Genomic DNA, 18,121 nt, shown 5'->3' with positions numbered 1-18,121 from the left:
TTCATGCATCTTGGGTAAGCTGGAGCTACATCCAAATGAGGGCTTACTGGATCCAGCAGGTGACTGGCCTTTACACCTACCTTCTCGATATAATGGGTCTGTCTGAGAAACTACTGGGATTATGCAGCCTTCTGCTTTTCCACAATACCTCTGAAAGTTCTTCCACTAACCAGGCCTCTGGTTTTCTGAGGCCCTCACCTCAATGCCTCTGACCTCCACACTCCCTTCACGTTCCCACCAACAATGGTCACTAATTTTACCCTTTGGTCCTCCTCCTCCTCCCCCAACCAGAGGCCTTTAATTAACCTCCGCCAAATGTACCTAAAGGGCTGGTACATTTTTCCTCCAGTCCCTTCCTCACAATAGTGGGAAAATGTCTGCAAGAATTGTCAGATGGGTTTCTTGAGATCAACCCCTGTGATTTTGGTGTCATTTGTCAGCAGATCTCTTTATGTTCAATGATGCATGTACTCATTAGTACATAAGGGCAAAAATAAAATGTTAAGATAAACTGCCCTCATCTTGACAATGTAGGAGAACCCCCATCCCCTCAAAATTCCAAGCCATGTGTGTCAATGTTGAAGTAATGGCATGTAAAGTAAATCTGAAAGAAGTCAGTATTTTCAAAAAATGTAGAATTAATACTGAAGGCTTCAGAATAAAAACATTTTATTTAAATATTTATATTAAAGGAATTCCAGGATTGTAAAACAGTCACTAATCTAGTTAACAACTCTTAGTCCCACATATGAATTAAGGCAGATAGTCTTGTTTGAGTCTCCTCCGCAAATTTTTGTTCTTAGGATAATAAGACCTTTAGACCTTATTGAAAAGCACAAGATTCTTAAGAAGACTTGACAGGGTAGATACGGAATGATTGTTTCTCCTTGTGGGAGAATCAAGGCTAGTGGACATTATTTCAGAAACAGGGATCGTACATTTAAGACAGAGATGAGGAAGAATGTTTTCTCTAAGAGGATAATGAATCGGTGGAATTCTTTACCCTACAGAGCTGTTGAGAATGGGCCATTAAGTATAATCACGGCTGAGATAAACAGATTTTTAATCAGGAAGGAAATCAGGGTTATAGGGAAATGACAGGAATGTAGAGTTGAGGATTATCAAATCAGCCATGATCTCACTGAATGGCGAAGCACATTCGTTGGGGTGAATGGCCTACTTCTGCATTAACATTTTACAATCTTAATGAACAACTTGAAGATCTTTAAATACAATATCACATAATGAGACTCATTTATTAAGCACAAACCACTTTATCTGAGATAAGAACTGGAATATTACAGAACTTAGGACTGCCATTCTTTCACTTCTAGTAGGTACTCATCTCATCCAATTCAATGATTTAGTACAAAAGTTTAAGTTAGTCTCTGTGTGGAGAAACAAGTACAATTGATTATCAGAGTGCAATATAAGTAGTTATACTAAACTGTGTTTAGTTCCTCCTCAGGTCAGTCAAGGGTGCAACATCCAGATCTGGCTAATCACTACTGCAATTAGAGTCATAGAGTCACAGAGATGTACAGCACGGAAACAGACCTTTCAGTCCAACTCGTCCATGCCAAACAGATATCCTAAATAAATCGAGGCCTATATGTCAGCATTTGGTCCATATCCCTCTAAACCCTTCCTATTCATATACCCATCCAGATGCCTTTTAAATGTTATAATTGTACCAGCCTCCACCATTTCCTTTGGCAGCTCATTCTATATAGGCACCACATTCTGCATGAAAACATTGCCCCTTAGGTCCCTTTTAAATCTTTCCCCTTTCACCTTAAACCTATACCTCTAGTTTTGATCTCCCTCACCGCAGGGAAAAGACCTTGTCTATTTACTCTATCCATGCCCCTCATGATTTTACAAACCGCAATAAGGTCACACCTTAGCCTCCGACGTTCCAGGGAAAAAAGTCCCAGCCTACTCAGTCTTTCCCTCAAACCTGGCAACATCCTTGTAAATCTTTTCTGAACCCTTTCAAGTTTCACAACATCCTTACTGTAGCAGGGAGACAAGAATTGCATGCAGTATTCCAAAAGTGGCCTAAATCCTTGTCTGTACAGCTGCAACATGACGTCCCAACTCCTATATTCAATGCACTGGCCAATGTAGGCAAGAATATCAAACACCTTCTTAACTATCCTGTCTATTTGTGACTCCACTTTCAAGGAACTATGAAACTGCACTCCAAGGTTTATTTGTTCAGCATCACTCTCCAGGACTTTACCGTTAAGTGTATAAGGCCTGCCCTGATTTGCCTTTCCAAACTGCAACATTTCACATATATCTAAATTAAACTCCCTTGGCCCACTGGCCCAACTGATCAAGATCCTGCTGTACTCTGAAGTAACTTTCTTCTCTGCCCCCCACACCTCCAATTTTGGTGTCATCTGCAAACTTACTAACTATACCTTCCATTTATATAAATGACGAAAAGCAGTGGACCCAGCACCGATCCTTGTGGCACACCGCTGGTCACATGTCTCCAGTCTGAAAAGCAACTTTCCACCACCACCCTCTGTCTTCTACCTTCCTGCCAGTTTTGTATCTAAAGAGCTAGTTCCCCCTCTATTCTGTGTGATCTAACCTTGCTAACCAGTCTACCATGAGGAACTTTGTCGAATGCCTTACTGAAGGCCATATAAATCATGTCCACCGCTTGGCCCTCATCAATCCTGTAACTTCTTCAAAAAATTCAATCAGGTTCATTAGACACGATTTCCCATGCACAAAGCCTTAATGACAAAGACTATCCTTAATGAGTCCTTTCCTTTACAAATACATGCAAATCCTGTCCCTCAGGATTCCCCCCGCACCTCCTCCTCCATAATATGGACATTTTTCAAGATGTTACTATTTATTTCTCCACATTCGCCATCTTCTACATCCTTCTCCGCAATAAACTCATTTAGTATCTGCCCCGTTTCCTGTGGTTTCCCTTGCTGATCTTTAAGGGACCCTATTCTTTCCCAAGTTACCCTTTTGTTCTTTTGCCCACCTGATTTCCCTTTTAAGTATTCTATTGCCTTTACACTCTTCTTGGGAATCAGTCAATCTCCGCTATCTAAACCTGACATATGCTTCCTTCTCTTTCCTAATCAAAATCTCAATTTCTCTAGTCATCCAGCATTCCCTACACCTACCAGCCTTGCCCTTCACCCTAACAGGGACATACCCCCCTGGACTCGTTAACCGATTTTTGCAGGCTTCCCATTTTCCAGCCATCATTTTATCTGCAAATATCTGCCCCCAATCAACTTTTGAAAGTTCTTGCCTAATTATGTCAAAATTGGCCTTCCTCCAATTTAGAAAATTAACTCTTAGATTCAGTCTATCTTTTTCCATCACTATTTTAAATCTAATAGAATTATGCTCACCGATCCCCCACTGCACCTCAGTCATCTGGCCTGCCTTACTTCCCAAGAGTAGGTCACGTTTTGCACGTTCTCTAGCAGGTATATCCACATACTTACTCAAAAAATTTTCTTGTACACAATAAATTCTCCTCTGTCTGAGACCTTAACATTTTGGCAGTTCCAGTCTATATTTGGAAAGTTAAAATTCCTGCCATAACCACACATTTATTCTTCCAGATAACTGAGATCTTCTTACAAATTTGACTTGGGGCGGGGGGGGGGGGCGCACTATAGTACAATTCCAATAAGGTGATCATCTGATTCTTGTTTCTCAGTTCCACCCAAATAACATGCCCGGACATATTCTGAAGAATATCCTGCCTAAGTAAGCCCTATTGTTATCCCTAATCAAAAACGCCATTCCCCTCCTCTCTTGCCAGTCCTGTCCATCGCTGAGCCAAGTCTCGGTACTTCTTGTGATATCTCGGCTCCACTGTTTCCAACCATGCCCTGAATTCATCTGCCTTACCTGTTAGGCCTCCTGCATTGAAATAAACGCAGTTTAATTTATCAGTCCAACCTTGCTCTCTAGGAGAAAGTGAGGACTGCAGATGCTGAAGATCAGAGTCGAGACTGTGGTGCTGGAAAAGCACAGCTGGTCAGGCAGCATCTGAGGAGCAGGAGAATCAACATTTCGAGCATAAGCCCTTCATCAGGATTGTTTGATTTGCTCCTTTTCCCAAGTATACCAGTTTCAGACTGACCTCTTTCCTCATTATCTCCCTGGCCCATCCCCCCACTCCTTACTAGTTTAAATTCTCCTGAGTAGCTCTAGCAAATCTCCCCACCAGTATATTAGTCCCCTTACAATTGAGGTACAATCTGTCCTTCTTATATAGGTCACTTCTACCCTAGAAGAGATTCCAATGATCCAAAAATGTGAATCCTCTTCCCCTGCACTAGCTCCTCAGCCACACATTCATCTGCTCTATCCTCCTATTTCTACCCTCACCAGCTCATGGCATCGGGAGAAATCCAGATATCACTACCCTCGAGAGCCTCCTTTTTAAATTCCTGCCTAACTTCCTATATTCTCTCCTCAGAATCTTTTCCTTTTATCTTCCTATGTCATTAGTTCCAATGTGTACAATGACCTCTTGCTGGTCCTTCTCTCTTTTGAGAATATTCTGCACTCTCTCCGAGATATCCTTGATCCTGGCACCTGGGAGGCAAGACAATATTCTGACATCTCGCTGTCAGCCACAGAAATGTCTGTCTGTGCATCTGACTAGAGAGTCTCCTACCACAATCGATCACTTGGGACCTATGTACGTCTCATTACATTACAGCCTGTCTCAGTACCAGAAACCTGACTGTTAGTGCTCCATTCCCCTGAGAGTTCATCACTCCCTACATTTTCAGAAAAACAGCATACCTGTTTGAGATGGGAGACTCCTACACTACCTGCCTTCCTCTCCTATCTTTCCTGGAGGTAACCCATCTACCTGACTGTATCTTCGGTTTAGCTCCCTTCCTGCAACTGCCATCCATCATACCCCTGGCTCCTGTAAATTCCTCATTGCCTGTAACTGCCGATCCAACTGATCGAAGCAATCTGATAGGATTCACAACCAAACATATTTCGTAAAGACATAATCATCAGTAATATGGAAACTCTCCCTACTCTCCCACATCCAATAGGAAGAGTGCACTACTTCACTAAAGGCCATCTTTGCACCTGAACAATCGACAGACCTAGAAAATAGCACACTCTTACTGCTCTAAAAAACACTCTATGTTTTATATTTTTAAACTTTAATCAAGAGACAGATCTTAATAAAACATATAATCAAAAAGGAACCTACTCTACTCACAATAGTAGATTTACAAAAACACAGTAAGGTTACATTTTAGGAAGATACTTAGCTGCTCCCCTGCCGTGAACTCTCCCACACAGGTTTCTCCAAGGTCAACTAAGAATTTTGCTGTTTGTTAATTTTTCTTCGACGACTTTTAGGGTGAGAGGGGAAAGATATAAAAGAGACCTAAGGGGTAACTTTTCCACGCAGAGGGTGGTGCGTGTATGGAATGAGCCGCCAGAGGAAGTGGTGGAGTCTGGTACAATTGCAACATTTAAAAGGCATCAGGATGGGTATCTGAATAGGAAGGGTTTGGAGGGATATGGGCCGGGTTCTGGCAGGTGGGACTAGATTGGGTTGGGATATCTGTTCGGCGTGGACAAGTTGGACCAAAGGATCTGTTTCCATGCTGTATATCTCTATGACTCTAATGTCCAGAGATACTTCAAATCAAACAGCAGAGGCAAGACAGCAGTGCAGATTTATTTCTCCGTTTGATTTACTTCTCATGGGGTCACTGCTTTTGTTTGTCTTCCTCCTTTTTAAAGTGCTGTTGGTTTGATTTCTTTTTCCCCCAAAGTTCCAAACAATGCATCAGCTCATAAAACAGTAATTACCGCTGCTAGATTTCGAGGAAATCAGCTCCAACACTGAAAATACCTCTAAAAAGGAAAGGATCTTACAGCCACATTCTATTAACCAAAAGGAAACATTACAAATTAAAATTATCTTTAGATGACTGAGAAAACGTCACTTATATCCGAAACTAATCCATCGGTAACTCAGTTGTTCCAGTTTATTTTCCTCAAGTTAATATGTTTGCATCATGCACTATGATATGGTTTCACATTCAGTGGATTATGCAATAGACGGAGCGATGAGAAGACTAGCTATTCAGCTGACCAGGACAAGACAAGTAAGCCTTCTGAGAATTTAATTAACACCACTTGACATGCAATGGATTTTCCAGCCAGTATACAAGAAGACCAGTTATGAACCAATGGTGTCTCTCGGCAGCAGACTTCGTGGCCTTTGCAGCTGGAGGATCCATTCAACAGGGGAAAACACCGTGCTAATGAGTAGCAGTACCCATTAGTGTGGGTGGGCTTTTCCCCTTTCATCCTGCATATTATTAAATACATGGCTAAACTAATAGTACAGATTTGGTATGACACCTGAAATTGACTTTGATAATTTACATATATACTTTTGAACGTAACGTCTTACTGGTCTCATGTGTGCTGACTTCTTACACCTGTTGCACTGTCTCAGCATTAAGCATGTGATCTTTCTCAATATAATGCATTCTGTCATGTATTCATGCTACCTGTTATGATCTTTAAATCTTGATTTAAGCCTCCACATTTGGAGTGGCCTACACTGCACAATTTATTCTGGTTAAGTGGTTGTTTAGCGGTATAACATTTCTTTCAGGTTAATTTCTCATTAGCCATTCTCCCATACTTTAATCTTAATTCACCTTAATGTATCTGAGCTTCCCAGAATTGAAAACAATTGAGAATCTCTACATATATATTCAGTAAAAGAAAAAATGTTAACGTTTTGATTTTCCACAAAGCATTTTCTCCTTTTGTTTTTGACTCTACACTGCACTGAAAGACATTCAACAACAGATCCCAATTCTAGCCAATCTATAGTGAACCTTTCACTCACAGGATATTTAGCCTACTTGGGAACAGGATGCAACAGGTTTCATGTATTTGGTAGAAAGGTCAGAATTTCAGCACCTAAACAGATTGCAATCTTTAAAGTCTTTATAACCAGGAGGTTAATACACAAAGTGAGATAAGAGATAAAGAAATCCATTTGGAAATATACTGGTAGAGTTAGACTGCTCTTACACAATGGTGCATGGAAATCAAAAGGCACAATGTTTACAACAAAAAGCTGACAATACACAGAAACAGATATATTGAAGATTTCAGTACTATGTAGAGAACAGAATTATAACATTCTGAGTGTATAGCTACAAGAAAGCACACTCTTTTCTTGGAAAAATGTTTTTGTATGATCCACAATCTTGTTTGAACATTAACTTATTTAAAAATTGAATTATCTGCCTGTGGCAAAGCTATTAAGAGTGCCAATATTGCATAGTTAGAATTTTCCATCAGATTAACTTTTGATTCACTTGAAAGCAGAAAAAGTGTGGTGCTGTAATTACTTTATGCCAGAGTATTATGTTCATTGAGAGTTAAGAGCAGCAATTGAGCAGCACAACAGGAAAGTTGTCGACAGGCTTGACTCCCATGGATTTAATTTGGTGAGTTTCTCACTAACTGCCCTCCTTGTTACCAAATGCAACTTGAGTGAGGACACAAGATTCCACCTTACTGTGGGGACTGTGTTTCATGGTTTTATGGACCTAATGCTATCACATAACCTCTTTGCCACCCAGCATTTGGTGTCAAGCATTGATTGGAATTAATAGTAACAGCTTTGCTTTGGAGCATTTCTCTCAGTTGAGTTATTGTGTTTTATTGAGTTTACTGTGGCACTGAAATTAAACATAAAATATGTTTTAAGGAAATATAATACATTTAAAAAAAGGAAACAGTTCAAACACTGCATATCAATTGTGCAGCTTTTAAAAGGTGATCTGCGCGGAGAGCTGAAAATTGTCCTTAAAATTGCTGGGTCCCAATATAAAAGGTACATTGCTTTTCCATAATTTTCAAAGAAATGCTGCATATTTCTAATCAACACTCTTTGCTCAGGTCATTCAAAGTGTTAATTATTCTTAGCCAATTATACATTCATGCTGACAAGGGATAAATTATGGGTACCACTGAATGACTTTAGTGAAATGGGATCTATTTATCTTGAGCAAGGTGTTGAAGTGAAGTGACAAAGATTTTCATGCAGACACCATTTGAAGAAAATAGTTTTCTTTGCTCTTACAACTTGAAATCAGACTCAATAGTCAGGATAATGCATTAGTCATCAAGCTACAAGTTGAGGTTCTCTCTGCCCTAATGACAAATGAGCAAGTAGTGACTCAATGTGACACTTATCACTGGTAAATAAGTTAAACCTGATTAATGGGGAGTTAAATGTACAAAAATAATACTTCTTCCACGACCAATTTCAAATAGCACATGGACAAATTAATTAACAATAAAAAGATTGTAGCCAAATGCATTTCCAATGCTTTTCTCAGAGCAATTAGTAATGAGCAATAAATAGTGACCTTTTTAATGACACCCACATCCCATGAACAAATTTTTAAAAAGCAATTGAATACTCATCACCAGTATTAGATGTATGCATATTCCCATCTAATTCACCTTAAAGATGAAAAACGAATTGTCATTTTGCTGACTACCTGCTCCATTGAGGTGTTTTCAGTCAAATTAACAAATTACTATTCATTCAGAGAGTTTAATTCAGTTGTTACATTTGACTTGCTGAGGATTTGAGATGATCGCATTAAACATTGCTCCAATTTTCAATTATTAGTCAGAAAAGTATAAAGCAACCTGTGGTCAGCTACAGACATTTGTTGGTAACAATGCTGGCTTTTCTGTGCAAGGCAGAACTGAACTAAGTTCCAAACATTCCTTATGCATAATCTGTTAACGTTTCTCCTTTCCCACATTTTTAAGCACAAATCTCTTAGAACCAAGAATGCTGAATTAATGCTGAATTTAGTACTTTTTTGGAGATTTTATTCAGGTCATGATTTCTATTTACTCAATTGTGGGCGGCACGGTGGCACAGTGGTTAGCACTGCTGCCTCACAGCGCCAGAGACCCGGGTTCAATTCCCGACTCAGGCGACTGACTGTGTGGAGTTTGCACATTCTCCCCGGGTTTCCTCCGGGTGCTCCGGTTTCCTCCCACAATCCAAAGATGTGCGGGTCAGGTGAATTGGCCATGCTAAATTGCCCGTAGTGTTAGGTTAAAGGGGTAAATGTAGGGGTATGGGTGGGTTGCGCTTCGGCGGGTCGGTGTGGACTTGTTGGGCCGAAGGGTCTGTTTCCACACTGTAAGTAATCTAATCTAATCTGAAAGTAATCTAATGTTGTAAGTAAAACACAGGTCAATGAACCTGTTGAGATCATGTGATATACTGCTTTGTTAACTGCTTAACATATTGAAAGGAACATTAGCTTAACCTGCCAGACATAACGTGCAATCCCATACCTGTGTGTTGGATAAAACTGCAGTGTACATTCTTCACAGAAATTCAAACTCATTTCTTAAACATGAAAGCTTTAAAATACATTAACTAAATGTTCCAGCTACCTCAATTATTATAGGAAGTTTACCTCAGTAAAACCAAAAGTATTCTGGTAAATATGGCACTTTGCTCTATGTTCATTCACATAGTTCATAATTCTGTAGAAACGTAACTGTAAAGAAACATCAACTTATGGTTCCTGCTGCATAAAATACCTAAATTTACTGGATCAAGTGTAGTCTTTCAATTTCACAAAATGTGATCAAGAACACCGAAATACTTACGAGTTCAACCTGTAATAACAGTGAATAACCTAAAGTTTTAATGAAATCATTTACATATGATGCAGATAAACAAGAAAAAGATCTTTACAAACATATGTCGAACTGACCAGTTCAGACATACCTACAAGCTATCGTAGAGAAATATGATGCAGAAGATCAAGAAGGTTGGGTCTTACCGTCATTCACATCAGGGAGGATGATAATCTGAGTCAATGGATGTACTCCTATTCTGCCCCCCATGGCCATACTCAGTGTGACGTTAAAGGTCTCCTTATTTTCATACAGAGAATCATCAATGATGACTACATGGCATAATTTCTCTGTTTCGCCCTTGTCAAAACGAATAACACTGTTGTGATCCTCTGCTCGAGTGATGTAGTCTGAGTAAGACAGCACACTTGATGGAATAGTGCCAGTCGCACTGCCTGCAAAAAGGATCAAAAGATTTCACATTAAACTATTTAACCAAAGCTAAATAATTTCTTTCTTTGAAAATTTAATTCGCTGGGGTAGGAAATCATCTCAGGTGGTTTTAAATCAGCTTCCCTTTTTTAGTCATTTCCTGATATTCAGCTCCACTGTAGTCATAGAGATGTACAGCATGGAAACAGACCCTTCAGTCCAACCCGTCCATGCCAACCAGATATCCCAACCCAATCTAGTCCCACCTGCCAGCACCCGGCCCATATCCCTCCTAACCCTTCCTATTCGTAGACCCATCCAAATGCCTCTTAAATATTGCAATTGTACCAGTCTCCACCACATCCTCTGGCAGCTCATTCCATACACGTACCACTCTCTGCGTGAAAAAGTTGCCCCTTAGGTCTCTTTTATATCTTTCCCCTCTCACCCTAAACCTATGACCTCTAGTTCTGGACTCCCTGAACCCAGGGAAAAGACTTTGTCTATTTATCCTATCCATGCCCCTCATAATTTTGTAAACCTCTATAAGCTCACCCCTCAGCCTCCGACGCTCCAGGGAAAACAGCCCCAGCCTGTTCAGCCTCTCCCTGTAGCTCAGATCCTCCAACCCTGGCAACATCCTTCTAAATCTTTTCTGAATCCTTTCAAGTTTCTCAACATCTTTCCGATAGGAAGGAGGCCAGAATTGCACGCAATATTCCAACAGTGGCCTAACCAATGTCCTGTACAGCCGCAACAACTCCTGTACTCAATACTCTGACCAATTAAGGAAAGCTTACCAAACGCCTTCTTCACTGTCCTATCTACCTGCGACTCCACTTTCAAGGAGCTATGAACCTGCACTCCAAGGTCTCTTTGTTCAGCAACACTCCCTAGGACCTTACCATTAAGTGTATAAGTCCTGCTAAGATTTGCTTTCCCAAAATGCAGCACCTCGCATTTATCTGAATTAAACTCCATCTGCCACTTCTCAGCCCATTGGCCCATCTGGTGCAGATCCTGTTGTAATCTGAGGTAACCTTCTTCGCTGTCCACTACACCTCTAATTTTGGTGTCATCTGCACACTTACTAACTGTACCTCTTATGCTCGCATCCAATTCATTTATGTAAATGACAAAAAGTAGAGGACCCAGCACCGATCCTTGTGGCACTCCACTGGTCACAGGCCTCCAGTCTGAAAAACAACCCTCCACCACCACCCTCTGTCTTTTACCTTTGAGCCAGTTCTGTATCCAAATGGCTAGTTCTCCCTGTATTCCATGAGATCGAACCTTGCTAATCAGTCTCCTATGGGGAACCTTGTCGAACGCCTTACTGAAGTCCATATAAATCACATCTACTGCTCTGCCCTCATCAATCTTCTTTGTTACTTCTTCAAAAAACTCAATCAAGTTTGTGAGACATGATTTCCCACGCACAAAGCCATGTTGACTATCCCTAATCAGTCCTTGCCTTTCCAAATACATGTACATCCTGTCCCTCAGGATTCCCTCCAACAACTTGCCCACCACCGAGGTCAGGCTCACCGGGCTATAGTTCCCTAGCTTGTCTTTACCGCCCTTCTTAAAAAGTGGCACCACGTTTGCCAACTCCAGTCTTCCAGCACCTCACCTGTGACTATCGATGATACAAATATCTCAGCAAGAAACCCAATCACTTCTCTAGCTTCCCACAGAGTTCTCCGGTAGACCTAATCAGGTCCTGGGGATTTATCCACCTTTATCTGTTTCAAGTCATCCAGCACTTCCTCCTCTGTAATCTGGATATTTTGCAAAATGTCACCATCTATTTCCCTATAGTCTATATCTTCCATATCCTTTTCCACAGTAAATACTGATGCAAAATATTCATTTAGTATCTCCCCCATTTTGTGTGGCTCCACCCAAAGGCTGCCTTGCTGATCTTTGAGGGGCCCTATTCTCTCCCTAGTTACCCTTTTGTCCTTAATATATTTGTAAAAACCCTTTGGATTCTCTTTAATTCTATTTGCCAAAGCTATCTCATGTCCCCGTTTTGCCCTCCTGATTTCCCTCTTAAGTATACTCCTATTTTCTTTATACTCTAAGGATTCACTCGATCTATCCTGTCTATACCTGACATATGCTTTCTTCTTTTTCTCAACCAAACCCTCAATTTCTTTAGTCATCCAGCATTCCCTATACCTACCAGCTTTCCCTTTCACCCTGACAGGAATATACTTTCTCTGGATTCTTGCTATCTCATTTCTGAAGGCTTTCCATTTTCCAGCCGTCCCTTTACCTGCAAACATCTGCCTCCAATCAGCTTTTGAAAGTTCTTGCCTAATACCATCAAAATTGGCCTTTCTCCAATTTAGAACTTCAACTTTTAGATCTGGTCTATCCTTTTCCCTCACTATTTTAAAACAAATAGAATAATGGTTGCTGGCCCCAAAGTGCTCCCTCACTGACACCTCAGTCACCTGCCCTGCCTTATTTCCCAAGAGTAGGTCAAGTTTTGCACCTTCTCTAGTAGGTACATCCACATACTGAATCAGAAAATTGTCTTGTACACACTTAAGAAATTCCTCTCCATCTAAACCTTTAACACTATGGCAGTCCCAGTCGATGTTTGGAAAGTTAAAATCCCCTACCATAACTACCCTATTATTCTTACAGATAGCTGAGATCTCCTTACAAGTTTGTTTCTCAATTTCCCTCTGACTATTGGGGGGTCTATAATACAATCCCAATAAGGTGATCATCCCTTTCTTATTTCTCAGTTCCAACCAAATAACTTCCCTGGATGTATTTCCGAGAATATTCTCCCTCAGCACAGCTGTAATACTATCCCTTATCAATAAACTAAACACGAGAAACCTCGATTATCCAAATGACACGGGTGGGGAGTATTTTGTTCGGATAATCGAATGTTCAGATAATCGAATGCTGGATAAAACAGTTGGCCAAGCATCGGGACCTTGCGATCTTGTCTGGATAATCCAAAATTTGGATAATCCATGTATGGATAATCGAGGTTCCTCTGTATCAAGTGCTGTGCATAATGGGCGGCCAATTTGATGCTGTCCCTTTAGCACCAACACTCAAGACCAACTTCTACCTCTCTATCTCTGAAGCATTAAGTATTTCACAGCTGACCATTCTTGATCTGCAAACTGATCGGAAATCATTTGGAGTGATCTGATAAGAATATTTCTAAGACATTTCAAATCAGAATGAACAAGTTAACATTAAGTTCCAAGGCTATTCTGTTAATAAAGAATACTACTTGTTTCAAAGTGGTTCAATTTGCCTATATATATCGGATCACATAAAATGTTAACTTATTACTAACTCTTTTAAGGGTGAAATTTAAGCTAGTAATAGGAAACTGGATTATGAACTTCCTACTGAGCCTGTAAAGCATGAAATCAGGACAGGTGTTTTTATTAAATGGTGTCCAGCACATTATGCTCGGAAAGAGGGTCAGATTTTTAGACTTATTGCAGCCTGATGTAACAATCATGTTGTAAGGAAAGACCTTATATCTCAGCTTCCTTAACTCATCCTCTACTTAACCACAATTCCCAATTAAAGAGGAGTGTGGTCACGTGGCTATAATGCTTAAGAAAGTCATATTTAAGCCACTGCTTTTTAATGTGGTGCCCTGCATGTCTTGAATGAAACTCTATCACTTAAAATTGTTTCCATATTTGGAACCAAACAGTCAATCAATGATGGTAGTGTTTGGAAGGAAAAAAATGAAAACTGCACTTCCAGCTTCGATTCCTAACTCTGGAGGATAGCATATGAAAATTCCAAACATTCTCTATTGCAGTTTATTGAAATCTTGGTAATAACTGAATTTTAGCTTTGTACAATTATTTTAGCTTTTAGGATGGGAGCGTTATGGAGGGAAATTATAAAGCCAAAAAAAATGGGTAGGTTTGAGTTGGGCAGGAGTTTAACACATTAAAAAGCTGAATCCTGACCCCAACCCATTTACAATCTGCTGGATTTTATGGAGATGGGTTGGGATAAAAAAGGAGGATGACCAACACACTCCTAGGAGGTGGATTGGAACTTAGAATACTGTACTGAGACCTCACAGTTATGGATCATTCTGGATTTAACACTGTGTGACTAGATTTTCAGAGTATTGAGAAACTTGAAAGCTAAAGGAAAGAAGCACTATTTGGTTAAGGAGGTGTGTGCCAATCAGTCACCTCCATCATTTACAACCTCCCTAGTTCCCCACCAAAGCCTCCAACTCCCCCATCCTCACCCTGTGTCCTCATATCACCCCCAGATCTGATCTTAAACAGTAAAGCCTTCAGAGTCCCTCCACCCATCTCACTAATGAACAGTAAAGCCCTAGAGCCCCTCCACCTGTCCCACAAATAAATTTATCACTATTGTGTAAAGTAAATGTCACTTTAAAATTGTCACTGAACCATCAATTCTTCCATTTAAATTGGAAATTTGAGAGTTTACCACCAATTCCACAACTGGAACTGTGTAACCTAACTTGACTTCCACAGCAGTACCAAAGACGTATTACACCATCAGATGGAACATTCTTCAGATGAGAAGTTAGACTGAAATCCATATTACTCTCTCATGTGGACGTTATGAACCTAACTGCAGTGGTCCATGCACCAATGCCACTTAAAACAGACCTAATTCTGGTCTTTTACAGCACTTAAACATATACTTTACTTTTTACAAAGTTTGTAATAATTTCCAGAGGCATGGTAAAATGTGATACAAATGGGTACTGACCAAAGATGACTATGATAGAGTCATTGAATCTCTACAGAGCAAATAGAGACCATTTGGTCCATCAAGTCTGCACCAACTCTATGGACAGCATCCCATCCAAACCAAGCCCCACCTCGCCATCTCTGTAACCCGGCATTTAGCATGGCCAATCCACCTAACCTGCACGTCTTTGGACTGTGGGAGGAAATAAGAGAACCCAGCGGAAACCCATGTAGAGGATGTGCAAACTCCCCTCAGACCATCACCCGAGGTTAGAATGGAACCCAGGTCCCTGGTGCGGTGAGGCAGCAGTGCTAACCACTGTGCCACTTGATCTTTGAACTAATTTCAAGTATGTTAATTACACAGTACATTATCGTACTGCTCAGACATTGTTGTGCATGTTTTAGAATTCCCGTTGGTTTTTTTTGGAATGTATCACATCAGGCAACAGGTACAGTCAACACTCTGCAAAATGTATATTATGAACCTCAAGAGTAAGAGTTGACAGCAGGAGATTTTGTGAAGGTAATTCCACCTGAGATGCATTGACTTGAAGTAACAATAAATTTTAAACCCTGCCATATCTCACTTCAAAGCCTCAGTGTTTTGGTTTGTTTAATAACTTAAAATTAAATGGATGTTAAATCTGATTCAACAGCTGTCAGCTGTAGCACAAAGAAATGAATTGTTTGACTGGGTCTTCCTGTTGAAAACCTTTAGTATAAGTTCACAGCATGGATGCTGTGCATTATTTTGTATGAAGTACACAGAACAATGAAGTCACGACACAAAAATGATACATTTAAGGCCATAGTTGTTTAATTGAATAAGGAAGCAGCTTCAAAACCATACTTCCAGCCCTGATCTAACAGCAACCACCTTGCAAAAAACAAAACGGCACTAATGCCTGTAATTCAAAGCAAAGCATGATGTATACCTTTACCATCAGCTAGTCCAACTTGAATGAGCTGAATGCATTGTATTTCCAAATGATTCTTTTCCCAATTTTCAAACCATTTTCATTTCGTTTAAATTGTGGTGTATAAAGCAATCTATTATAACCATTCTTCCATTATTAAAAGACAAAGCTTCACTACAATACTGAATGTTCCAATCTAACATGTTAGCTTGCTGATTTGCCTGCTGTAAATTCCCTCAGACAGGCCATGCTGTGGATTGTTATGTGCCATCTGTGCAGCTTTCATTTGTATTGCTTAGTAGGAACAAGTGGGTCACATGAAGACCATGCAAATTAATTTGTCCTGCACAAATATTAAACTTCCTGTAATCAGTAACAGAACTATGAAAAAAAGTGAGCAATCCAAGTGCTAGTTGAATTTGAACATTTGTGTCAGAAGTGCAAATAAATAAGGTTAATGTAAAGGTGGCAAATGATCCATTATGCAATCAGGGAATTAGAGCAGTCACATTTTATCGGGAGAGAAATGTACAGCCACATTTTGCTCAGAGAAAATCCAACAAACAGAACACAAACCAAACAAGGAATCTAACACACATGAAATAGTAACAATATTTGAGAAGAGTTTTAGCTCAGGTTGATAGCAAATAAGTTAGCTCGCTGAGCTTGAAGGTTTGTCTGCAGACGTTTCGTCACCATACTAGGTAACATCATCAGTGAGAATCTCTGGTGAAGCACTGGTGGTATGTCCCGAGTCTCTATTTATAGGTCTTAGTTTCTTAAAGTGGGTGATGTCATTTCAAGAGAAGGTAGATAGGTTCTAAATTGATGTGTTTATTTATGGAGTTCTGGGTAGAATGCCATGGCCTAAGAATTCCTCTGTGTGTCTTTATTTCGCCTGTCCTAGGATGTGTGTATTGCCCAGTCAAAATGGTCTCCTTTGTTGTCTGTATGTATGGAAACTAGTGATAGTGGGTTGCGTCTTCTGGTGGCCAATTGGTGTTCATATATTCTGGTGGCAAGTTTTCTGCTAGTTTGTCCGATGTAGTTTTTTTTTAGTTCTTACAAGGTATCTTGTAAATGGCGTTAGTTTTGCTGGTGCTATCTATTGGATCCTTTAGGTTCATTATTCGCTGTTTAAGTGTACCGGAAAGTTTGTGCTTAAGCAGCTGGGATATTTACTCACAGTAGCTAGGGAGTAGTGCATGGAGACTAGAGGAAAGTGGCTAACTCAAGTCTGGGACTAAGCTTCACTGTACTGAATCACAGACAGAATGGTGACATCCCTAGCCCTGCACTCATCCCTGGAATATCTGAACAACAAGGTCACCTATGTCAGACACCTGCTCATTGACTACAGCTCCACCTTCAACATCATTATCCCCTCCAGTTTGATCTCAAAACTCTGTGACCTAGGTCTCGGCCACGCCCTCTCCAATTAGATCCTCAGCTTTTCGACCCACAGATCACAATGAGTGAAGTTAGGTAATTGCACCTCCTACACAATAACTTTCAATACTGGAGCCTCACAGGATGCATCCTTAGTCCCCTACTCTACTCCCTGTACACCCACGATTGTGTTGCCAAATTCTGAACAAACGTCCTATACAAGGTTGCTGATGACATTACTGTAGTAAGACAGATGTCTAACAACAAGTCAAAATACAGAAAGGAGATAGAGGCCTTGACATGGTGCAAAGAGAACAATCTCTCTGTCTCAACGTCAGCAAAACTAAAGAACTGATCATTGACTTCAGAAAGAAAGGAGGAGAACATGCCTCCAAAGACATCAACAGAACTGAGGTTGAGAGGGAGGAGAGCGTCAAGTTCCTTGGAGTGATGATAACCAGCAATCTGTCCTGGACTTCTTATGTAGATGTGACGGTCAAGAAAGCACAACAATGCCTCTTCTTCCTCAGGCCATTCAGGAAATTTGGCATGCCTGTAAGGAAGGACCATCAGCAACTTGTACAAATTCACCATGGAAAGCACACTGTTCAGGTGCGCAATGGCTTGATATGGCTACTGCTCTTCCCAGAACCGTAAAAAACTACAGAAGATGGTATACCGAGGTCCATCATGGAAGCCAACCTTCCATCTGTGGACTCCATTTACATGGCTTGCTGCTGCAGAAAGGCTGCCACTATCATTAAAGACCCATTGCATCTCAGTAATGGTCTCCTACAACCATCAGGCAGAAGATAGAGAAGCCTGAACACACGGACCAGCAGGTTCAGCAACAGATGAATGGACTCTCTAGCCTCAAATAATGCTGATCTTGCTAAAGTTGATCTTGCCTAGCACACACCCTGTACAATAGAAATTGTAAGCCTTTGT

At 40.5% G+C, this 18,121-nt stretch overlaps 1 protein-coding gene across 1 annotated transcript in view; it reads right to left on the bottom strand.

Annotated features, from left to right (window-relative positions):
- The window catches only part of LOC122550816 (FRAS1-related extracellular matrix protein 2-like), a 244,705-nt gene that overhangs the window by 89,835 nt on the left and 136,749 nt on the right, over nucleotides 1-18,121 (bottom strand). Inside the window, exon 6 of the mRNA XM_043692118.2 lies at nucleotides 9,897-10,145. Within this exon, the coding sequence (XP_043548053.2) occupies nucleotides 9,897-10,145 (249 nt within the window). The remainder of the gene's footprint in view (nucleotides 1-9,896; nucleotides 10,146-18,121) is intronic.

The sequence above is a fragment of the Chiloscyllium plagiosum genome, unplaced genomic scaffold (assembly GCF_037043375.1).
Source record: "Chiloscyllium plagiosum isolate Xiang-an unplaced genomic scaffold, Cpla_swu_hap1 HiC_scaffold_6, whole genome shotgun sequence".
Taxonomy (NCBI): Eukaryota; Metazoa; Chordata; class Chondrichthyes; order Orectolobiformes; family Hemiscylliidae; genus Chiloscyllium; species Chiloscyllium plagiosum.
Note: the sequence above shows the minus strand (reverse complement) of the source record. Positions and strands in the feature narration are given on the sequence as shown.